The 24131-nt window shown below is 39.2% G+C and overlaps 2 protein-coding genes across 2 annotated transcripts in view; one reads left to right on the top strand and one right to left on the bottom strand.

Moving 5' to 3' along the window:
* Positions 1 to 6621: 6621 nt before the first annotated feature.
* LOC136068700 (uncharacterized) lies at positions 6622 to 7206 on the bottom strand. Its single transcript, XM_065776195.1, has one exon. It carries the CDS (start codon positions 7204 to 7206, stop codon positions 6622 to 6624), a length of 585 nt encoding a protein of 194 aa, XP_065632267.1.
* A 4240-nt stretch (positions 7207 to 11446) lies between these two features.
* LOC112012170 (rRNA biogenesis protein RRP5) overlaps positions 11447 to 24131 on the top strand; it is a 32065-nt gene continuing 19380 nt past the window's right edge. The window contains exons 1-6 of the mRNA XM_065776194.1: positions 11447 to 11777; positions 11874 to 11996; positions 13197 to 13321; positions 20009 to 20230; positions 20403 to 20477; positions 22742 to 22878. Of these exons, the coding sequence (XP_065632266.1) occupies positions 11447 to 11777; positions 11874 to 11996; positions 13197 to 13321; positions 20009 to 20230; positions 20403 to 20477; positions 22742 to 22878 (1013 nt within the window). The remainder of the gene's footprint in view (positions 11778 to 11873; positions 11997 to 13196; positions 13322 to 20008; positions 20231 to 20402; positions 20478 to 22741; positions 22879 to 24131) is intronic.

Genomic DNA, 24131 nt, shown 5'->3' with positions numbered 1-24131 from the left:
AGTTCATTTGAATAAAATCCTAAAAATTATTTATGCAGAATAATTTGTTGAGGTCAAGGATTCCTTAGTCCATTATAATTTATTTGAGTCAAAATTTTCTGTCTCATTTTTCCTACTTTACTCCATACTCCAATAAATATTTGCCATATGTACACTTATTTAAGTCAAATTTAATTTTCAGATTTTTATTATTTAGTTTCCTAAAATAAATCAAAAAAACCTAAACCCTCCCCACAGCCACCATTACTATTCCTCCACCACCACCACCACCAGCACTACCACCAACAAGCTTCATCGGCACCACCAAGAGGAGATCTGACATCGTCAACAGCCAGCCACCCTCCCCGGCTAGCCACCCACCACCACCGGTTGTCAGTTACCAAAAATGAATTAAAAAAAAAAAAAAAACCAACACATCCCCCATCAATCACCACCAATCCACCACTCTTATTCAACGCCTCTAGGAAGAGATGGCGACGCCATCAAAGCCGCCATGTTTGGGTACCAGCCATGGATTTGAAGAAGAATGGCGGTCATGGATACCCACCAACAAGATGTCATAAAACTAATATTAGACATGGATTTTGAAGACAAGGAACAGTGGTGGATAGCCATTGATGTCACCAGCGATCTTCTCCAGGTAGCGCCAGCGAAGTTGGTAGTGGTGGTGGTGGAGGAATGGTGGTGGTGGTGGCTGGTGGGGATTATTTGAGTTTTTGTTTTTTACTTTTTTGGTTTTTGATTTATATTGGGAAACTGAAACAATGAAAGGCTAAACATTAGATTTGACTTAAATACATGTACATATGGCAAATAATTATTGGCGGAGAATGGCGTGGAGCAAGAAAGATGAAACATAAGATTTGGACTCAATTTATTTTTAGTGTTTATTCTTTTGATGCACAACATTTTCATTATTTTTAATAATTAATTAATTATCTTTTATAAGATTTTATTTTTATTTTTTTGGTACTCACCTCTATTGTGACTTGTGGAGATTATAAAGGAGAAATCTTGTTCTAAAATAAAAATAAATACATAAGAAAAAAAAAGTTATTTGACCAAATCTTTATTTATTTATTGTTTAATGGGGAAAATTTTGGTGTACCTAACGTTGCACAACCGTAGCCCATAGAGACAAAACTGGTACTGTTTTGATACAACTTATTTTTACTAAAATTAAAAATTGAAAATAGAAAACACTGCAGTAAAATAATTTTTAAATGTATAAATAGTGCTGTGAGTCTCATTTTTAATATTTTTAATAAGTAAATAGTACATGCACAGTATATTTACTGTTTATGTGGGGACTCAACTTGGATTGGACCCAGAGTATGCATGGGTGTTCAGCCCAACAAGCCCAAACAATAAATTTTTAGAGCATGGGTACAAGAACTAGTACTGTTCGACAGGAAAGGTTATATTCGCTGAGTAATAAGGGATATATCAGGCTGGTTGTATGAGAAAAATTCTCCTCTGCTAGGTTTTAGTGAGCCTCTCTTAGGCATGGAATATCTGATCTTCCTTTCTCCCTCCTTTTTCCTCCTCCTTTTCTTAATGTCATCCGTTTCCATGTTATATACTACGTTCTTTCCTCCATTTCCATCGTACACGTGTAGTTCTTATTTTGGGAACTCCTTTCTGTCCCATCCAGCACCTACCGGAACCTTTGCTCAGTGGCCATAAAGCTGCTTAGTTACTGTTCAGGTATCACCTCCACATTAATGCGGCCAGAGGGTTAGCTGGAAAGCATTTAATGGGGAGGTGATAGCCTTGGAAGATATTTGCTGCCTTCCTCGACTCCTCCTTAGGTTTATATTCAATTTTCAGTTCAGATACAACTTTGCGGGGTCTCCTGAGTAAAATGAAAGTTACGTTCACCTTGGACTTTGGTGTTCTCGGATGTGCGTCATGCCACTATACACAATATCCATCCCTTTCTCCTATATTATCCCCTCAATAATATTTTTTACACTATCCTCGGATAACTAAGCATCCTCGGATTGGGCCGTTGGGCCCTGAGCCCACTTCTGAGGATTCCTATATCTTTTTAAATAACAGACCCCACAATAGCCCCTAAAAATCTCGCTTTTTGTCACCTCGGGAAAAAGGGAGATTTTGATATCCTGCCCTCATTTATTTCGTAGACTTCCCCTACTTTCAGAATGTCCTTTTGCTTGCCCAAGGCATGCTCCTGACGTTTCGGCGTCAGGAGCACGCCATTATTAAATGATGACTGCTTTGTTGTCCCACACGTTCAACGACCTGATGCAAATCTAATGGTGGGGGATCCTTTGCATTTATGGGCGGGATTTTTCCCACTCCCAATTTCTGTGCCCTTATAAAGTGCATTTCAAATCAAATCTCTCTTCAGTTACAAATTACACCGTCTCAGCATATATTCATTGAATCTGCCTCTCTCTCATTACTCCACGCTTTCATAAATACTAGGAGCCCGTCCGAGGAGCTTACTTTCCAAACCTGTAAGTTTCCTTAACCCTTCCTAGTTTTCCATCTTCTGCGTCAGTTTTTCTTTACTACTGTTAGAAAATGGGTAGATTTAAGTATCTAGTTGATTCCGAGGAGCAAATAGAGTCATTTAGGGCTAAGTATAGGATTCTCCCAATAGTGGGTATGAGATACGCTTCCCCACAAACTTTGTTACACGATAGAAAAACGGGGGAAGTATTCATCCCTATGATAGCTTTTATCGAGGGAGGGATGACTATCCCAATGGGTAGTCTGACTAGAAGTTACCTCAGGTTCTTTAGATTATCTCCCACACAGTGCAGCTCGAATATGTTCAGGGTGCTTGGGAGTATAGAGGCTCTAAATGCCTTGTACAATTTAGGTTTGACCCATCACGATGTGAACTGGGTATATAACCTCAATCACTTGAAGGATCAGGGATATTATCTTAAGTCTAGGTTCCCTGCAGTAAGATTGATCCAGTGCCTCCCTACCTCAAACAAGGGTTTAAAAGACGATTTCCTTATTTTCTCCGGGGAGTGGCATGATGGTTTGCCCTGTCCGACGGAAGAGGGACAACCAGGTGGGGTTCTTAGGATGTACGCCCCTTATAAGTCAGATTAAATTTTTAATTGAAGCTATTTTTATTTCTGACAAAAATTTCCTCCCATGTTTTAATGACTTTGCAGACAAGCGCGCCATTAGGCGTAATTTCAAGCTGATCAATAGGGAGAGCTTAGACAGAATCCTACGATCTGAGGTGTATGTGAATCCCTCCGACGGCCAATTAAGAGCAGCACATTTAATACTCAAGTACGACCCCACTTCAAAAGCTTTTTAGGTTCCCAAATACGTGATAAAGGCAAAAGATCCTCGGCTCCACCGTATCAGTGTAGCCTTTGAGGGGTTCATCGTTCCTGAGGGCTCTCCCATTCCTGAAGGTGTACCTTTCACTGAACCATCGCCTAAGGCCACTCCCTCTACAGTAGCTTCATCATCACGCTCCGTTCCCCAAAAAGTGAGAGAGGGAGAAGAAGAAAAAGAAAAAGAGGCAAAAGAAGGGGAAGAAGAAGAAGAAGAAGAAGAAACTTTGGGAGGACTTGTAGAGTTGTCTGATTCTGCCGACAAATTCGAAGTTTTCAACCAATCCTAATCTCTCGAGGTGACCTCTGAGAAAATAGGTATCCAAAGGAGAAGCCAGAAGAGCTTGAAAGACGTAATCGAGGGCCAGCCTGGCAGGGTGGTGGAAAAGCAAGTTCAGCCCAACCCCCTACCTCTTCCTCCTCTACATCCTTGGTCACCCCAACCGACTGTGACCGAGCCCAGCGATCCAAAGAGGAGGAGAGAACCAAAGGGTAAAGAAGTGATGGACGCAGGGAGGCCCCACACTACCCGTGAAGATGAGGACCAAAGAGCTGCTAAGCAACAGAAAACAAGCCACGGGTCGCAGCGAGGGGTGGATAAGACGACCACTCAGTCCTCGGAACCTGGGGCCTGGCTCTCAGCCCCTATGCTCAATGAGAAGCCTCTGAGGGAGGATGCTTCAATCAGTGACTTCAGTGACGGACTTGGGTGCCGAGTCGCCTCAGCATTAGAGGAGACACTTCTTCTTCACAAGGACATGGCTGAGTTAAGAGCAATAAAGAGAAACGAGGTCTTTCAAAATACCAAAATATATTTGGGCATGGTATGACGCTTTTACCGTTATATTTCTATTGTCTTTTATCATACACATTTTTCTGTTATGTATTTTTAATTCCTTTTACTCTAGGCCGTTCAAGCCACCTTCAGGCTGGAGGAGATAACTGAATCTTACCACCAGCAAATAGACGAGGAGAAGAAGAAAAGGATAGCAGCTATGCGCACACTCAATGCTTCTGAGCAAAACATCGTGCAGCTGAAGAAGAGGTTAACTACTGAAGAAAGTGCTCGGAAGAGTGCTGACTCAGCTCTGGAGGGGGCCCAAAGACAGGCCGAGGACCAAAGGAAGCTTTTGCGTGACGCCAATGCCCAGCTAGCAACCTCTAAGGAACAGGTGCTAACTCTGCAGAAACAACTGGAGTATAGGATCCATCCAACTACGCACTGAACTGATTTGGTTGACCTGTAGCGTTTCCGTTGTTACTTGGGTAGGTGTGCCCAAGTCCTCGACCATGATCATCCGAGGTAAATTTTGAGCTGAGGAGGTGGCAAGAGTAGCTAAAGAGTGTGCATGGGCATTTCCACTCCTAGGGACATGGGTTATTTAAAGAATTCAAAATTGGCTTGCATACGCCTAACCTGGCTCAAGTATTCCTGCATTCTTGTATCTCGAGCCTCCAGTTCCCCTCTGACCTGGCCCACGACAAGCCCCGAGTCCGAGAAGATTTCCACAGTTTTTTCGCTTAGCTTATTGACCATTGCCATCCCCACTAGTAAAGTTTCATATTCCGCCTCGTTATTAGTAGCTGAGAATTCCAGCCTTAGAGACTTCTCAATGATGACTTCCTTAGGAGATATCAGTACAAGTCCCACTCCAGACCCCCGCTGATTTGCTGCCCTATCCACATACACCGTCCAGGATGAAATAGGTTGTGCGGAGATGAGGCCAACTGATTTTTCATCCATGCCACCTGGGCTTGTCTCTATTTCTTTAGGACCTTCAACAAACTCGGCCACTAGATCAGCGAGCACTTGACCCTTCACGAAAGTACGGGGCATATACTTGACATCAAAAGTCCCTAAAATTGTGCCCCACTTGGCAACCCTACCAGTATAGTCTGCACTTAGAAGTACTGCTTTGATCGGATATTGAGTCAGGACAACCATTGTATGCGCCTGAAAATAATGGGGAAGTTTTCGGGTAGCGTGCACCACTGCTAAAATGGCCTTTTCCAATGGCAGGTAGCGTATTTCGGCCTCGTGAAGAGACTTACTCACATAGTAGACTGGCTGCTGTACTCCATTGTCCACTCGTATCAGAACAAAACTAACCGCATAAGTGGTGATCGCTAGGTAGGAAAAAAGAACCTCGTCTACCTCGGGGCTAGACATGATGGGTGGTCGAGATAGATACTCCTTCAGCTGCTGAAATGCTAAGGCACACTCCTTAGTCCATTCGTATCCTTTCCACTTGTGGAGCAGCAAGAAAAAAGGCCTGCACCTATCCGCCGACCTAGATATGAATCTATTCAATGCGGCGGTCATCTCGGTCAGCCTCTGGACCTCCTTGGGATTCCGAGGTGGTTGCAAGTTAGCTATGGCTCTAATTTGATCAGGGTTGACCTCAATTCCCTGATGAGTCACCATGTAACCCAAGAACTTACCTGAACTTACTCCAAATGAGCATTTGGATGCGTTTAGCCGCAATTTATGCCTTCTTAAAATCTCAAAAGTATGGTTAAGGTCCGTCACGTGCTCGGCCACTACCTTACTCTTTACGACCATATCATCAATATAAATCTCAATGTTTCTGCCCAACTGCGAGTCAAACATTTTCGTCATCATTCTCTGGTAGGTAGACCCCGCGTTCTTCAGACCAAAGGGCATTACCTTGTAGTGATAATTTCCAGTGGGAGTGAGAAAAGCGGTCTTCTCTTGGTCGCCCAATGCCAGTGGGATCTGATGGTAGCCTTGAAAAGCGTCTAGGAAACTCATCCGAGGATGGCCCACTGTTGTATCCACCAACTGATCTATACAAGGCATAGGAAAAGGGTCATTTGGGCACGCTCTGTTGAGGTCCGTAAAATCAACACACACACGCCATTTTCCATTTTTCTTTTTCACTACGACTGTATTGGCCAACCACTGAGGGTAAAATACCTCCTTGATAGCCCCAGCCTGCTTTAACTTGGTCACCTCGTCTTTAATAGCCACGACGTGTACCCTGGACGGACGCCGAGGTGGTTGTTTCTTTGGAATAAACGAGGGATTGACGTTCAGATGATGACAAATGAACCCTGGATCCACTCTCGGGGCTTCATAGGCACTCCATGCAAACACATCAACGTTTCTCCTAAGAACCTCAACCAACTGCTCTTTCTCTGACAAAGGCAACTGAGCCCCAACCTGAAAGTACTTCTCTGGATCATCACTAACGCTCACCCTTTCCAAATCTTCACACCTCATTTCTTCTGTGGAAGCGCCGAACTGGGTTCCCTGAATCCTTGATTGCTATAAATCACTCTCGGCTACGGCCGAAGTACTTGTCTCTGGCCGATATTGAATGGCCATTATCATGCACTGCCTAGCCATGGTCTGATTTCCCAAAATTTCTGAAACCTCTCCTCCCGAGGGATACTTCACTTTCTGATGAAGAGTGGAAGAAACAGCCCCCAAAGCATGCAACCAAGGTCTATCCAAAATAGTCGTATACGGAGAAAAAGCATCCACCACAATAAAATCCACCTCCACCATATCTGAACCAGTCTGCACAGGTAATCTAACCATCCCCAACAGAGCGACCGATTTGCCCTCGAAGCCCACCAACGGGGAACTATATGTTGTCAGATCTTCAGGTTTCAAATTCAGCCCCCTGAATAAATCAGGGTACATCACCTCGGCGGCACTTCCATCATCAACCATCACTCTTCTCACGTCATACCCTCCGATCCTAATCTTAACCACCAAAGTATCATCATGCGGTTGTATGGTTCCTTTCTTATCCTCTTCTAAGAAGCCTAACACCAGCGAGGTGCCCGGTCTGGCTCTCTTCGGCCTCGAACTGGAGCCCTCCTCCAAGCATTGAGACACAGACATTACCCTAGAAGGGCAAGACCCAGTTCTCCCTGGGGCAGCAAATATAACGTTTATCATGCCCAAAGGGGGTCCCCTCGAAGCATCCCCCTGAAACGCCGAGCCTACGTGGCCTCCTCGACCGCTGGAGTAATGCAGAAGTTGGGTCAACTTCCCCTCTTGCACCAACTGTTCTCAGTGGTCCCACAGATTTTTACAATCTTCGGTGATATGTCCATGGTCTTGATGGTACTGGCAATAAAGGTTCCGATTACGCTTCGCAGGATCCCCCGCCATCCTATTGGGCCACCTAAAGGACGACTCGTCCTTTATCTTCTCCAGAACTCGCTGCACTGGTTCTCGAAACACAGCACTAACCACCTGGGAGTTGGCAGGTCCTGACTGCCCCCCAAAGTCCCTCCGAGGTCAGTTGTTATTATACTGGTCCAGCCTGAAATCCCTCCTCTCCTGAGTTACTGCCTTAGACTTTCCTCTGCCCTACATCTGATCCTCCTCTACTCTTCTATATTTGTCTATCCGATCCATAAGCTGACGCACACTAGTAACAGGCTTGCCAGTCAGAGACTTCCTCAGACCGTGCTCGGTTGGAAGACCTTCCTTAAAAGTGTTCATAGCCACGTCATCGTGAGCTCCATCTACCTCGTTGAACATTTCCCAATATCTATCCGAGTAAGCCTTCAGGGTTTCCCCCTCCCGCATAGACATGGATAGTAGCGATCCCAAAGGTTGAACAACCCTCCTACATGTAATAAAACGGGCCCCAAAAGCCTGGGTGAGCTTCTTAAAAGAGTCAATAGTATTAGTTCTCAGGCCATTAAACCATCTCATTGCCACTGGGCCCAGGCTAGACGGGAAAACCTTGCACATTAAGGCATCATCCCTAGCATGAATAGCCATTCTCTGGCTGTAGTGGCTAACATGTTCTACTGGGTCTGTTCGACCATTATAAATGGTGAACACAGGCTGGTGGAATCGCCGAGGAAGACTAGCGTCCTCAATACGTCACGTGAAGGGCGACTTAGAGACCTGACTCAAAGCTTTGTTCAAGGCGTCATTCCCCTGACCCTGGCGAGTCGGACTCTTATTCCTTCGCCCATGATGGTACTCCTCCTCACACGAAAAAGATTCGCTGGGTGGAGTTCTCGACCTTCGCCTATAACTGGTGTCATCCGACTCCTCAGAGGAGTGCCCAGAGTTGTGAGCCTTACGCCTTCATCGCTCATGTCGCAATTCCCTCTTCAACTTCTTAATCTCACGCTGCATATTACCTTCGCTCTTTACAAGGGAAACATGGCCTTTCCCCCGAGAGCGGCTTCTATCTGTATGGGTTGTTCGTGTACTTCCCTCATGATCCCCCTTGTGTTCGTGGGCTACCAATGGATTACTGTGCTGAGAGCCCCTAGACTTTGCCTGGTGCTGATTAGCATCCACCTGTTGCGGGCCCGTCAATGGTTGCTGCGGTGCTCCTTCTTTCATTGCGAGTATCACACTTGTCTTTCCTTCTCAACAAATCAAGTTCTTCCCACAGACGGCGCCAATTGTGGGGACTCAACTTGGATTGGACCCAGAGTATGCATGGGTGTTCAGCCCAACAAGCCCAAACAATAAATTTTTAGAGCATGGGTACAAGAACTAGTACTGTTCGACAGGAAAGGTTATATTCGATGAGTAATAAGGGATATATTAGGCTGGTTGTATGAGAAAAATTCTCCTCGACTAGGTTTTAGTGAGCCTCTCCTAGGCATGGAATATCTGTTCTTCCTTTCTCCCTCCTTTTTCCTCCTCCTTTTCTTAATGTCATCCGTTTCCATGTTATATACTACGTTCTTTCCTCCATTTCCATCGTACACGTGTAGTTCTTATTTTGGGAACTCCTTTCTATCCCATCCAGCACCTATCGGAACCTTTGCTCAGTGGCCATAAAGCTGCTTAATTACTGTTCAGGTATCACCTCCACATTAATGCGATCAGAGGGTTAGCTGGAAAGCATTTAATGGAGAGGTGATAGCCTTCGAAGATATTTGCTACCTTCCCCAACTCCTCCTTAGGTTTATATTCAATTTTCAGTTCAGATACAACTTTGCGGGGTCTCCTGAGTAAAATGAAAGTTACGTTCACCTCAGACTTTGGTGTCCTCGGACGTGCGTCATGCCACTATACACGATATCCATCCATTTCTCCTATATTATCCCCTCAATAATATTTTTTACACTATCCTCGGATAACTAAGCGTCCTCGAATTGGGCCGTTGGGCCCTGAGCCCACTTCTGAGGATTCCTATATCTTTTTAAATAACGGGCCCCACAGTTTATAAACGGTAAATTTTGTTTCTGAAAAACAATAACTGCAGCTTAAAAAAAAAAAAAAAAAAACATGAAAGGACTAAACGTGAAAGGACTCTCATGCACTTTGAGAGTCTGAGACACGTCGATCTCGGACAAATCCTGCTCCTTTATTGCTTGTCCAATGAAACAGTACCAGCCTTACAACTGTATAACGTTAACGTGTACAAATCCTGCTCCTTTATTGCTTGTCCAATAAAACAATGCCAGCCTTACAACCGCATACCGTTAATGTGTACGAGCACGAACTTCAACACTATTTGGACAATTTCATTTTTTGACATATAAACGATGCATCCTAGTAAACCAAAGATCTTCTGCATCCTTGACCCCTTCATGCCACCTCATTTAATCATTTTGTCTGCTTTTTTTTTTTTTTAAATTACTATAGAAAGTATAAAAAGATTCATTTGGATCATCAAAATCAAACGGATCCTCCTAATCTGAAATTAGACTAAATTTTAATTTACATATTCAAAATTTGGAATAATTTTAGTTGTGATCCCTAAATTTTTAAAATTTTAACGTGTCCCTAATATTATTTAGTATTTGGGAAAAAAATGTTTTTATTCTACCTACACCAATTAATGAGCTTACTGTTAAATACTAGTACTATTGAAAGTTTGCCATGTGTATTAGTTAGTTTAATTAATTATTATTATGCCACATCCACTAGTAACCTAAAAGATATTAACAAATTAGAAAAATAATCTAAAACCAAAAGCAGAAATTAAAATTTTAAAAATTAAAAAAATAATAATAATTCTTAACATATTCTCTACTTCCAAATGGGTGCTAGGAATCTCATCTAACATCGCAACCACTCTACTCTTTATTAGCCTTCAAGGAGGCTTTTACTTAACAATTATCAATATAATACAATTTGAGAATGAAAATGGGAGGGGACAGTTTTTGTGTGTTTTGTGTTTCAAAATCTCTATTTTCCTTTTTTTTTTCAACTACCATGGATGAGTTAACTTCCAATAGAAATCGTCTGTCCCTTTCAGATAGGGAGGGACCAAGTTGCTGTCTTGATGATGAACTGAGCTCCCAAGAGTTCTTCTTAGCTACAAAGTTTTTAACTAAGAGGGCGGTCAATGTGGATGCCATAGCAAAAACCTTTACACCACTTTGGCGCTCAAGGAATAGTTTTCAAGTCTACAAGAATTCAAAGCAATAATCTTAACATTCTAATGGACCATAGTCAATCCTCTACCAGCTACACCTCGCTTCCAGCCACACGAAGCTTTGAATGGAATGTAATCAATTCAGACAATGCATTTAATGAAAATAATCACCAAAAATTTCCTAGCCATGCAGGTAACATCCAACGGCATTTAAATACAATTCCTTACCTTTTTCAACCATGATTTCAACCCTAATCATTAATATCAATTCAGCTCACCCGAACCAAAAAGGAGATTTCTTACCACCTTCAACCTCAATTTCAAGTCCTTTACTCACACCCATAAATGATAGCCAAGAAACACGTGCCCCTCACTCAAATAACCTTAACCAAAAAGGAAATATCCCACAACCTTTACTCACTCCCATAAATGATAACCAACAAACTTGTGCCCCTCACTCAAATAACCTTAACCAAAATGGAAATATCCCACAACCTTTCAATCCAAACCCTACCCCAAATTTAACCCCATCTTGTGACTCCTTTACACCACGTGCCAAACTTGAAAACCCTAAGGTCTCACCACAGCCACCTAAACCGAAATGGACCAGGATTAAGAGACTAAACCACCCAACCCCAGTTAACCCTGCCCATACGTCCCAGACCTTAGGAAAAAGATCACCCATGCAAGCTAAAAGCTCTCCTGCATTACCAAAAAAATGTCAACAGGTTTCAAAGGAAGCAGTAGAACAAAAAATGATATTAATGGAGGCTAATGCTCAGCCCCGCCAATCATAATGAATTTCCTAATTTGGAACTACATGGGCTTGGGAACCTGCGTACTGGGAAGGAGCTTGGAAATATGATCTGGGCAAAAGACCCCTCTGTCGTGCTTTTAGCCGAAACACTGGTAGACGAATCAAGACTAGACACAGTTCAACGAAGCATTGACTATGAACACAAATGGGTAGTACTGAAGGAAGGCCGCGGTGGTGGTCTTATTCTGTTTTGGAAGTCAACAGTGAACTTGGAGGTGGTTGATTCATCACAATACTATATTGACACTTGGATTGATAGGGGTTCTGAACATGAATGGAGGTTCACTGGTTTTTATGGGGAACCAAATACATCAAAAAGAATTGAAGCTTGGGACAATTTGTGAACTTTAAACCACTATCCACAAACCCTATGGCTATGTGCAGGTGACTTCAATGAACTCACTCGACAGGAGGAGAAACTAGGCGGGGCTATCAGACAACATAGACAGATGCAACTCTTTAGAGAAGTTATTGATGAATGTGGGTTCTTGGATCTTGGATTTGTGGGTAATTGGTTCACATGGAGCAAACATTTTGAGGATGGACATTCAATTTGGGAACGACTTGATTGAGGTTTGGCTAATGACGCTTGGTTTCTGAAATTCCCTGGTTCGATTGTTCAACACCTACAAAGTACCTCTTCTGATCATTGTCCACTTTTGATCAAGCTGTTGGGTTTGGATCCTCCCCCCCCCCCCTCCCCCCCAAAAAAAATAATTTTCAGGTTTGAGGAAATGTGGCTTTCAGATGAACACTGTGCAGAAATGGTGGAAGCATCTTGGTCTTCCTATTCTGTGAGGCATTGTGACAGTGATATACTAAAAAGGGTGGAGATTTGTGGCAAGGACCTAGCATGGTGGAACCACAACATTTTCAGCAATGTGAAGAAGGAATTAATGAACTAAAAAGCTCTCTTGGTGGAGGCCGAATCTGCTGCTATTGTAAGTGGGCAAAATGGTCGGGTTAGAGAATTAAAGCAGGAGATCAATATTCTGCTGGATAAAGAGGCAAGAATGTGGAGCCAAAGATCACATACTCTTTGGCTAAAAAATGGGGATAACAACACTAAGTTCTTCCATTGTCGGGCTACTAAGAGACACAGGAAAAATAAAATCTGGGGAATTATGGATGAGAACAACACATGGAGAATAAAATCAGATGAGATAAATTTGGTGTTGGTAAACTATTACTGGGAGCTCTTCTCTACCTCAAGGCCAAATCCCCAATGGCCTCAATTAAAGCACATTCCTTCGATAATTACTGAAGAAATGAACTCAACTCTAACCGATACCTTTACAGCTTTTGAAGTAAAATAAGCCTTGAAACAGATGGCACCTTTCAAAGCCTCGGGTCCTGATGGCATGCCACCTTTGTTCTTTCAACATTTTTGGGGAATGGTAGATGCTGATATCCCAAATTCAATTTTATCCTAGCTCAATTCAAGTACCATCCCACATTCGTTAAACCACACTTTTATTGCCCTTATCCCAAAAATCAAAAACCCTTAAAGTGTGAGTGATTATCGCCCCATCAGTTTATGTAATGTCTTGTACAAAATTTTCTCTAAAGTGTTGGCTAATAGATTAAAGAAAATTTTACCAAGTATTATTTCTGAACATCAATCAACCTTTACAAAAAATAGGTTGATAACGGATAATAGCCTTATTGCTTATGAGTCACTTCACTATATGAATAACATGAGAACAGGGAAAACATGCTACATGACTATAAAGATAAATATGAGCAAAGCCTATGACCGTGTGGAGTGGGTGTATTTGGAGAATGTCATGAGAAAAATGGGGTTCAGTGAGAAGTGGATTGGTTTAATTATGGTGTGCATAAAAACAGTGACATATTCTATCCTAGTCAATGGCAAACCACAAGGCCTCATCCAACCTACTAGAGGGATTAGACAAGGGGATCCACTTTCTCCTTTTCTCTTCTTGTTGTGCACGAAAGGCTTACATGGACTTATACAACAATCTGTGAGAATGGGGGAGTTAAAAGGGCTATCCATTAGCTGGAATGGCCCTTAACTAACACACTTATTGTTTGCAGACGATAGTCTTCTTTTTTGCAGGGCAACCATTGAGGAGTGCAAAAAAAGTATGGAGATTCTGGAGATTTATAAGGAGGGGTCAGGCCAAAAGGTGAACAAAAACAAAACAACCATTTTCTTTAGTAAATCCACTCTGGAAGGCACTAAGGTTGAGATCAAGGAGGCTTTAGGCTTACAAGAGATTGTAAATTATTATAAATACCTTGGGTTGCCATCTCTAGTGGGAAGGAAAAAGAAGGAGAGCTTCAATTTCATCAAGAAAAAATTTTGGAGAAAATTACAAGGTTGGTAAGGGAAGCTTTTATCTCAAGCGGGGCGGGAGATCTTGATAAAAGCGGTTATTCTGGCAATTCCAATATATGCTATGGGATGCTTTAAAATTCCGTTGGGACTTTGCCACAAGATTGAATCAATGGTCAGAAAATTTTGGTGGGGTCAAAGAAGAGATAAAAGAAAAATTCATTGGTTGAAATGGGAGGAAATGACAAAATCAAAGATGGAGGGGGGTATGGGTTTTAGGGAGCTAGCAATGTTCAATGACTCCTCGTTGGCAAAACATGCTTAGAGGCTCTTGCAAAATTCAGACTCGCTCTTCTATAAATTTTTCAAAGCTCGATTCTTCCCAAATTGTTCCATAATGGAGGCTAAAGAGTCATCCACAGGGTCCTATGCATGGAGGAGTATTTTACATGGGAGAGATGTGCTACTTAGAGGTTGTAGGTGGATGGTAGGAAATGGGAGGTCTGTGCACGTTTGGCAGAGTACATGGCTGCCACGGAAACACTCAACCAAGGTAATTTCTCCCATGATTAATTCCATGGCAGATGCAAGGGTTGAGATATTAATAGATGAAGCAACACACTGCTGGAACCATTCAGTCATTGATGGTGTTTTTATTCTTGAAGAGGCTGAACTGATCAAGTCCATGCCACTGCCACAACAAGGGGTGGAGGACAGAATTTTTTGGCCCTTCACTCAAACAGGGACATATACAAGCAAGTAGGGGTACCAGTTCTTGAAGTCGGAGGAAGAAACTTCTGATATTGCAACCCGGTCTATGGAAGATAGGGAGTTATGGCGAGGTATTTGGTCATTGCAGCTACCAAAAAAAGTTAAAAATTTTAAATGGAGGGCTTGCCGAAACTCTCTGCCCACCAAGGAAAATTTGGTGCGTCAAACCGTTATTGAAAATCCTCTCTGTGATCATTGTTCTTGTGCTAATGAATCTACCCTCCATGCTTTGTGGTCATGTGGTGAATTGGATGTAGTTTGGGAGGACTAAACCTTGTTGAGTTGTCATAATTCACTCAGCTTCATCACCTTCAAATAGCTGCTGTCATGGTTGATCAAACACCAGCACCAATTNAAAAAAAAAAAAAAAAAAAAAAAAAAAAAAAAAAACTCATTTTGCAAACTTGCAATTTCATTTCTTGTATTTTTATTTTATTTTATTTTATTTAATGATGTTCTTGTATATCAAAAAGGGTTCAGTCAATCCAACACATAGCGCAACCAAATGAGGGGCATATTGGTTGCATGACTTCAAATAATCATCAAAAACTATATTATTAGAACATATTGAGTTATTACCATAATTCATAGTTGTGTAGCCCAATATCCTTAAAACATATAAGTATATAATTTTGAATGTGCATAACATAGTTTTGTACTAATTTTTTTAGTTATCGTGATTTCGTAATACCATAGACTATGGTGATTTAGGGTTAACATGCTAAACCGAACGTGCTTTTTTATACATACATTTTTATTAGGTTTCTTGTAACTACAAAAGTACAAATCAGTATGTTTAAGATGTAATTGTTTAGGTTTTCTATTGTGTACAGTGACCATAAGGCAAATCACATTAATAACTCTCTCTCTCTCTCTCTCTCTCATTTATTTATTTATTTCCTTTTTATTTTAACACCTGTATACATGTTCCCAAGCGTGTGTCCCTCTATTTTGAAGGGATCTATAGCTTTTCTGAGTTTTTGAGTTCCTTTGTCCTCTCTCCAGTTATGTATAATTTCTCATTTCCTACTCATGCTTGGCTAAATTTAATCAACTAGGGATCACACGGATCCATGCAGTTTTAGTATATTAAGCTATATTTATCTAAAATGACGACAAAGGTCAAGAACATGTCTACTCTCTATATTTCTCAAGGCCAGTTGTCAAGAACATGTCTAAGGTGTGAAAAAAGGTGTAGAGGTACGAAAAACAAGGAACAAGAACATGAAGACATATGATGAACATCGACTATAAGTTGTCACTTTCTATTTAGTATTCACTAGAAAATACATATGATAAACTTGACAACACTATACTAGTGGTTGTTGGTGTTCACACTTCACATATGACTAATAATAAATACACAGAGCCAACATTGTTATGGGGAGCCCATCAAATGGATCACTCTCCCTTGTATGCAAATTTCTTAGGTATAAGTCTCATCTCGTATCGACTGCGATGCTCTTAATAATTCCTCCGATACTTGATTGTATGAACATAGGAACACAGCCATCACTACCCTAACTATGTTATGACACAAAATCTTTACAAGTAGATCAATTAATTCAAGTACTAATTGGGGCGAACTATTGTGAGAAAGTGAAATTAGAGAGGTTAATACATTACTAGCATGATGAGGCGTCTTATAGAAAATGACATAATTATCCCCTTTCAAAAAAAGAAAAAAGAAAGATTGACATGCCTGTTTAAAAACATCTTATCTAGTTTTTTATTGAAAACATTTTGTTAAAAATACTAATAGGTAAAAGTTAAATAAAATAAATAAGAGACTCACGTGAAACTTGTACATTAATGTAACTTTTAGTTGCCATAAATTTTCTGTCTTCGTTTGCGTTATTTAGCTTTGATTTACCTGAACAATATATCAGATGTCTTATTTATAGGTAAAGGTCTAAAAGAACATGTATGTAGTCAATGTCACAACTCACAAGTATCACATAACTCTACTGCCCTATCGCTTGTGCTGACATGGGTTCATGTGAGGTCGTGGTTAAGAAGTGAGTCCTTAAATATTGACCCTGAAAACCTAGTCCCACCATAATACAATCCCTATAAAACATAGCCCCTTTATAATTTAATAATTCTTGTTAATTTAAAGCTACTACTCAGGCCAAACAAGCACAATGCGAGGCCCCAGAATCAGCATTTTGGTGAAACAAAATATAGGCAACCTTCATTGTGAACTGTGAAGCAAAGCCAAAGGATGTTTATATATATGCAAGCCGGCTTGGGCCACTAGTTATAGTACCCTCGTTGAGTGGGTCAAAAGTGGCCCCCAAGTGGAGGTGCCTCTCATATTTTTTGTTTGATGAACAACTAAATTAGAACATTTTCAGCAGAATAGTCAAATTTTTGTACTATTTGCCTAATGAACAATGACATTTAGCTTTTGCCTACCAACTTTTTTAAATACACTTCTAACAGATTCTCTATCTCATTCTCTATCTTATTTAAATATTATTTTTTCATTCATTCTTTATCTCATTTATTTTTCCTATATTTATTCCCAATAATTATATTTTTTAATGAAAAGTGTTATATTTACAACATTTTTCGCAGTATTTTCATAACAAAATTTATGTGAAAAGTTGTTACTAGTTCTAATTTAAACCCACCACTGAAATTATTTTTTTACTCACCAATATTAACTAATAACAATCTGTTACTTAAAATTTATTTTAAAAATATTATGATAGTATTTTTTAATTAGAATTTTTATTTTTTATATTATTTTTCTATATAGGCTACAATTATGTGGATTCAAACTTATGACCATATTCCATGTTTAGGATTGAGTGATGTAGCACCAGCCAATTGCTACCTGGTGAACCACAAAATTTTTTCAAGATAACTTAGATGTGAATTTTTAGGCTCTCAACTGATGCAAAAGCTGTATGTGGTTGGTATGTACTTTGTTATATGAAATTAATTAAATTTGTTAGATTATTGAACGTGAATGGTATTTTGCTGCCTACTGAATATACCAACAGCGTTGTATATATCTTACATGTCATCATACCTTATACCTGTGTTCAAGCTCAATCTCTATCTTTGCCTTGTTACAACTAAGACTTAATGGCAGTAGATTCAGATTTTTTATTTCTTGTTTTATCTTGTATTTTCGTGTTGTACTCTTAAAGCCCGTTTGGATAGGCTGTTTATAAAACCTTAACGCGCGTTTTAGACAAAACGTGATTTGCCAAATCGTTTGGCTCCAAAAAATCAGCACGTTTGCGTTTTCAAAATCCAGATTTTTCACGTTTACAAAACACTCTGAAGTTTTGCCTTTTCAGAAACGCAGATGGGCTAACTGCTATTTTTTTCTTCAGAAAATCAAAATAGCGCCAATACAATAAAAAATAGCGCCAATACGATAGGAAATTACTAGCTTTATCCCTTCCCCATGTATATCTCCCCTCTATTTTCTCAGTCAGTCTATATGATAAAATTTTTACTTGTTTACCCTTAAAAAAAAAATTAGGAACACCCTCAACCAAAATTAGGAACACCCTCAAAAAAAAAAGAAAAAAAAAAGAAAAAAAAAAAGAAGAAAGCTCAAACCTCACGGTTCTCACGGTTCCTCCCACAGAAATCTTCACTAAAATGGCCGGTGGCTGGGCTCATTCATCTTCACCAAATGCTCAAGCCTTAGATAGATGTTAGATCTACCATTGATAATCAGTTTGCTTATGAAGAAAGGTTATAGAGGAAGAGATGTGTGCTTTGATCTACTTGTTGTATGAGAGACTAAGAGGTGAGATTCTCAAAAAAAGAGAAAAGAAACAGAGACAGATAGGACGGGAGAAAGACAAGTTGAGAAGAGATCAAAGTGTTTGTGTTTCTTATTGAGTGGGATGAGATCTTTTATATTTTTTAAACAAAAAATTCCACAGCCACACACCTGTTTTCATGTTACTTTGACATGTATTTTAGTTTTGAAAAACGTGTTTTAGACTACTTGAATACCTGCTACTTTCTCAAAAAAGGTTGAATACCTACTACAATTTCAAACTTTAATTTATGTAGTTTTTTTTTTTAATGAAATAAACTTTACTTTTTGAAGGCTATGGATGAATAGAATATCTTGTATATTAGTAGTTTGGTTAATATATTAATAGTTTGGTTAATTATATTAGTAAATTACAAATTTAACAGAATATCTTAAATAATTAGAGGATATTTATTAATCTTTGTAGTAAATTATGAGAAATATCTTCTAATCTTTAATCAAGATATATTTTAACATCTTTAAATACTGTTTTTGTTAAGATTGTTAAAATTTACCTAATTATTTTATTTATTTTCATATTAATTAATTATTAAATTAATTATGACATAATCACAGTTTGACCACTGTGAGGAATAAATTTTTCTTTTTATTAGATTATGTAATTTTTGCTTGTTAAGGAACACAATGAAAAAAATTCATTGAGTCGCCACTGCCTCCATTTATATTTTATTAGATTGTGTAATTAAAAAAACACTGATTAAAGGAAAAATGACAAAATAACCTTAACAAAATAGTTAAGTCATTTTTTGAAATTTACACTCTAAACAGCTATTTTTAAAACAGCTTATCCAAATGCTTAATGTAGCTTTAAAAATAAAAAACGCATATTTTCACATTTTTACCAAACGCTTGTCTGTGGTTTTAAAATGACGTTTTCAAAACGCACGTTTTAAAAACGCTTGTTTTTAAAACACACCTTTGTGAACAGCCTATCCAAATAGGCCCTTAGTATGCTTTTTGTGTACTTTGGTAGGAAACCCCCCCCCCCCCCCTCTCTCTCTCTCTCTCTCTCTCTCTTAAAAATAAAATGTTACTTGATAGTACAATGACAACAACAAAGCCTTGGTCCCAAATTTTTTGGGTCGGATATGGATCCTCTACAAATTAGTTAAGGCTAGCAACATGTATTCGTTTCCTCAATTCTATTTTATCTAAAGTCATATTCTATGTTACTTCCCTAATTGACATGTCATTTTTTTTTATTACTTCTATTAGTATTATTTTTGGCCTTCTTTTGCCTTTTTTTTGTTCCCTCAACTTGGGTCAACTTACTCTTCCTTACTAGTACATTAATCTCTCTCCTTAGAACATGACCAAACCATCTCAAACAACTTTCTCTTGCATTTTCATTGATAGAGGCTAACCCTATCTTTAAGTGGATTTCTTCATTTCGAATCCTATCTATAAAATGAGTGTAGCTGAAATTAGAATGTTAAAATAAATTCAACTAACACCTAATCGTTCTTGGCAATATGGAAGATATTCATTGACTACAAATTTGCTGTCCATATGGTGTAAGGAGGATTTTGACATGTCTTTTTTGACATGTATATTATTGATGTTTTATGGTTCGTTAACTGTCTGTTGATTATTATGCAAAATGAGTTTCCCTAATCATTTTAGAGTATTTGTTACTAGGTCTTAATTTGTTGTGATTCTGTTTCTTTCAAGCAGGCTGGGGCATTGGAGGACCCTGTATTTACCCACTCTGATGTCAAGCCTGGGATGGTTGTGCGAGCAAAAATTATTGCTGTTGACAGCTTTGGTGCTATTGTGCAATTTCCTGGGGGTGTGAAGGCACTTTGTCCTGTCCAGCACATGTCTGAATTTGAAATTGCAAAGCCTGGCAAAAAGTTTAAGGTCATTTCTTAGCAGCATATGCACCTTGAACTGGTTTTGTTTTTGGTTTATGTTTGCTGCACATTCTGGTGGACTATGAGGGGGCAAAGACGATTCATTTTATTATGTTTTCCTCGTATCAGTGCTAACTGATTCTAAAGCTATTGACTCCTTTGGATGTATGATTTTGCAGGTTGGAGCTGAGCTGGTATTCCGTGTGCTTGGCTGCAAATCCAAGAGAATAACTGTCACACACAAGAAAACACTTGTATGTTCTTTTATTTGTGAATGAAACTACTAGTGATTTACTTTTAATATAAGAATATATATATATATATATATACACACACACACCGTTTTGATCTCTTTTTCATGGGATGTCCACTAGTAATTGCACATACTAGTGTGACTAAATCAGTTAAGCAAAATTTCCCTGATGTCATCTTGCTGCATAGAAATGTTTCTGTGAAGTAATGCAAAAACCAAAATGAACACAAGGACAAAATTAAAGAACAGAAAATAAAATGATAGAAACTCAGAAATCATCACATTGTCTTGCTTGGAGTTAGCACCATTGTTTTTAGAACCGGACTTGATCAGCCGGTCAACCAGTTGACTGGGTCCGGACCCAAACCGGTCTGGTATAAACCATGGTTAGCACCAAGCATTAAAGAACACATCAAAGAGTCGGCATCTAGGGTTGCTGAAATCAACCCCAGACCATTGGAAAAATTTCAAGAGGAGTTCTATTAATTCATCAATTTGTAAAACAAAAGTAACACTGTGTTCCTTAAATAGAGTTCCAAACTTATGATCCTATTAGGAATAGAAAATAACTTCACTGCCTTAGTAAGAAATTAGACTTCTAGACCAAAAAGGAAAAGAAAATAACCAATTACATAAATAAATCCTAAACATTACGTGGTTGTGCTTAGGTATTCAGGCCCAATTAATAGCAGGCTCCATCTATATGCCACTTTTGGGCTGTCTAGGTCTACTTAACTGGAGGCCTATCTCTTGTGTTTACACCATTCTGTATATGTCATTCCTCTGGCAAAAAAGTTTATGTTTCTTGGCCGTGAATGCTTAGAAAGACTTTATCTAAGCTCAATGTTGTGCAGCCTTTGCTTTGCATGTCAAACAGTTGGGGCTCTGTGGAATCATCTTTGAAGCCATTGTGCAATTGTGCAAGAATTGTGTCAGCTTGTTTTAACTTTGTTTGGCTTTGTGTTGTTGATGTTAAAATTGGTTGTAGAGTTTGTTGGTTAGTTGGAAAGGTGGTTCTAATAAGTGCTGTGGTAGAGTGCTATGGATTGGAGCCCCTTTTTGTCTTATGTGGTATATTTTGTGCGAGTGAAATGCTAGGACATTTTAAAGATGTTGAACTCTCAGTGATGAATTTGAAGATGCTGGTTTTGATATCTTTGTTTAATCAACTGAAAGATACTAGTAGTCTAGTAGCTTATCCTATTCTTCATATTTGGATTTTTGCACCTTTATAAATTTAGGTCTTACGTTTTGGCATTTCTCTTGTATACTCCCCATGTCTGTTCAGCCTTTTATCAAATTACGCACTTACGAAAGAAGTTTATACTGCAAAAAATCCGTTATTGCCGCTTGCAAGTTGAATGAAATCCACCCATTAGGTTGTTTTCATACTTCTGCTGTCACTTTAGGTTTCATAGGGGTTGTATAAGATTTTTACTATTAATAGGTTTTCAAAGTGATAAGTATATATTTGCGGCAATGAGTCAATGACTGTGCAAGCCCATTCAGTTTAATGGGGTTTATGGAGATTGTTAAATGTGATAGAGATAAAATTTAGTTGTCTCAAATCTACACCTGCTGACTTGAGTGCCCCTTTACTTTGCCATTTCTTTCAGATTCACTCTTTTTTGGGCTCTCAGTGTATATGTTCTTATAATGACAATCTGTTCAGGGGATTGTAATATATGAAGGAAATTGATGTATTGATATTTTAGTAAGGAGAAATCATTTCCCAATTTATACAGCTTTTGACAAGTGTCACTGATTTGTCTACCATTTTAATGCTGTCAAAGTTCTCTTCGCTTTGAAGTTCTTGAAATGTCAAGGGCTTGCTCATCGTGTGCACAGGCATTTGGGTTGGCCAATGTTTGGCATTGTGTTTAAACATGGAAAGGGTTCCTCTTTAAAGTTTCTTTGATACTTCAAAATACACTGCATATTTTATAAGCGCAGACTTTTTGTTTTGTTTTGTTTTTTTAGGGGGGTTGGGTGGGTCAACAACATAAAACAGGAGTAAAAATTCTATCCTTGATTGGTCAATATGAGCCCACATGCTAGGGTATTTTTGCATGTCCATGCATGCTTTCTATGTACCTTTTCTATCTAAGGGCTCAGTTTCTGGATCAATTAATTTTGCCAATGAGGTGACTGTAACACTGGAAAAGAACTAGAACAGCAAATTTCAAATTTTCTGGGCAGCCTTTAGTCAACTTTTAAAGCATTGTCCTGTGCCACTGTTCGGCCATGACGTTGGTGTTTTTACAGGTGAAATCAAAGCTTGGGATTCTTAGTTCTTATGCTGATGCGACTGATGGATTAATAACACATGGATGGATAACAAAGATTGAGAGACATGGATGCTTTATCCGTTTCTACAATGGAGTCCAAGGATTTGCTCCCAGGCTAGTCTCTAACCACCTAGATTACAGTTTTGATAACTTCCTATCTGATTGATAATTATTGTTGTGTTTTGAAAAGTTAGTTTAGTATATATGCAATATCAGTTCCTCTTTCTGGTGGGGGTTTATTATATATGTGCTTTCTTCTTTTCTTCTCTCTTGATTGATGATTTCCTCCTTTTAAGATGTTGGAGGATCTGGTGATATGTAGATGGGAACAGAAGAGGATTGATTCTGCATTGGAAACATTGGGATTTTTATAGGTGATTATAGACTCACCCTCCTGGTGGGTCTTGAACACATGGTCTTCCCCTCCACCTTGCTCTTACAAGGGGAGGAGGTCCCATCTACTAATCATTGGCATGGAACTATTAGAATTATAGCATTTTAAAATATTCATGTTTTAGAATAAGTAGTGTAAAACATGGTTTTAAAAACAGGACTTGTCCAGCTGGTCTGACCGGGTTAACAGTGATATTGCCAGTTTTTAAAACCTCAAAAACCGTAAAATCCAAAATCTGTAGCGAACCATCAGAATCATGGCCAGACCTGTTTCACAGTTCCGGCCAGTCTTTGCAGCTAATTTCACTGTTGATTTTTCCGATCATTGCATGCTTCCACCTCTAGATCTCACCACCAAATGTCATGAACCATGTACGTGTTGGTGCACTGTTATTCTTCCTCCATCCCCTGTTTTTATTGTCTTCAAAAACTGTGGAAGGCACAACTCCAGTGATCCACTTTCTTAATATCATATCGATATGAAACAAGAAGAGGTATATGTTCACATTTGAGGAGACATTTTTTAGTGTCTTGTCATTTGTGCCCCTCGTCTCTCTGATTGATGATGGAGTCAGATGGGTATCTTTTGAGGAGATTAACTTGGGGAATAAGTGGTCGCTCATGCAAGGTGTGGGGGTCCACTAGGGAAGATTAAATTTTGAAATGAATGGGTTCTTTCTGTTTGCAATTTTTTTTTAAAAAGAATTTTATATTTAGTTTAAGAAATCAAAAGCTCTAACCTTTTAAACATTATATAATATGTACAGTTTTATACGACTTAAAATAATCATACAGTATAAATATCTTATCTATATATCTTAAAACAATATCAATATTATGGATCTTTTGAAGTTAAATAATATAATAGAGCCCCAACGACTGGAGGGAGTCATGCCCTTGGAAAGGTGTTTTGAGGGTCAAAGTTCCTTCTAGAGTAGTTTATTTATTTATTTATTTATTTACTTGGACAGCCT

The sequence above is a fragment of the Quercus suber genome, unplaced genomic scaffold, assembly GCF_002906115.3.
Source record: "Quercus suber isolate HL8 unplaced genomic scaffold, Cork oak 2.0 scaffold_130, whole genome shotgun sequence".
Taxonomy (NCBI): Eukaryota; Viridiplantae; Streptophyta; class Magnoliopsida; order Fagales; family Fagaceae; genus Quercus; species Quercus suber.
This window is presented reverse-complemented; position numbering and strand designations above follow the sequence as displayed.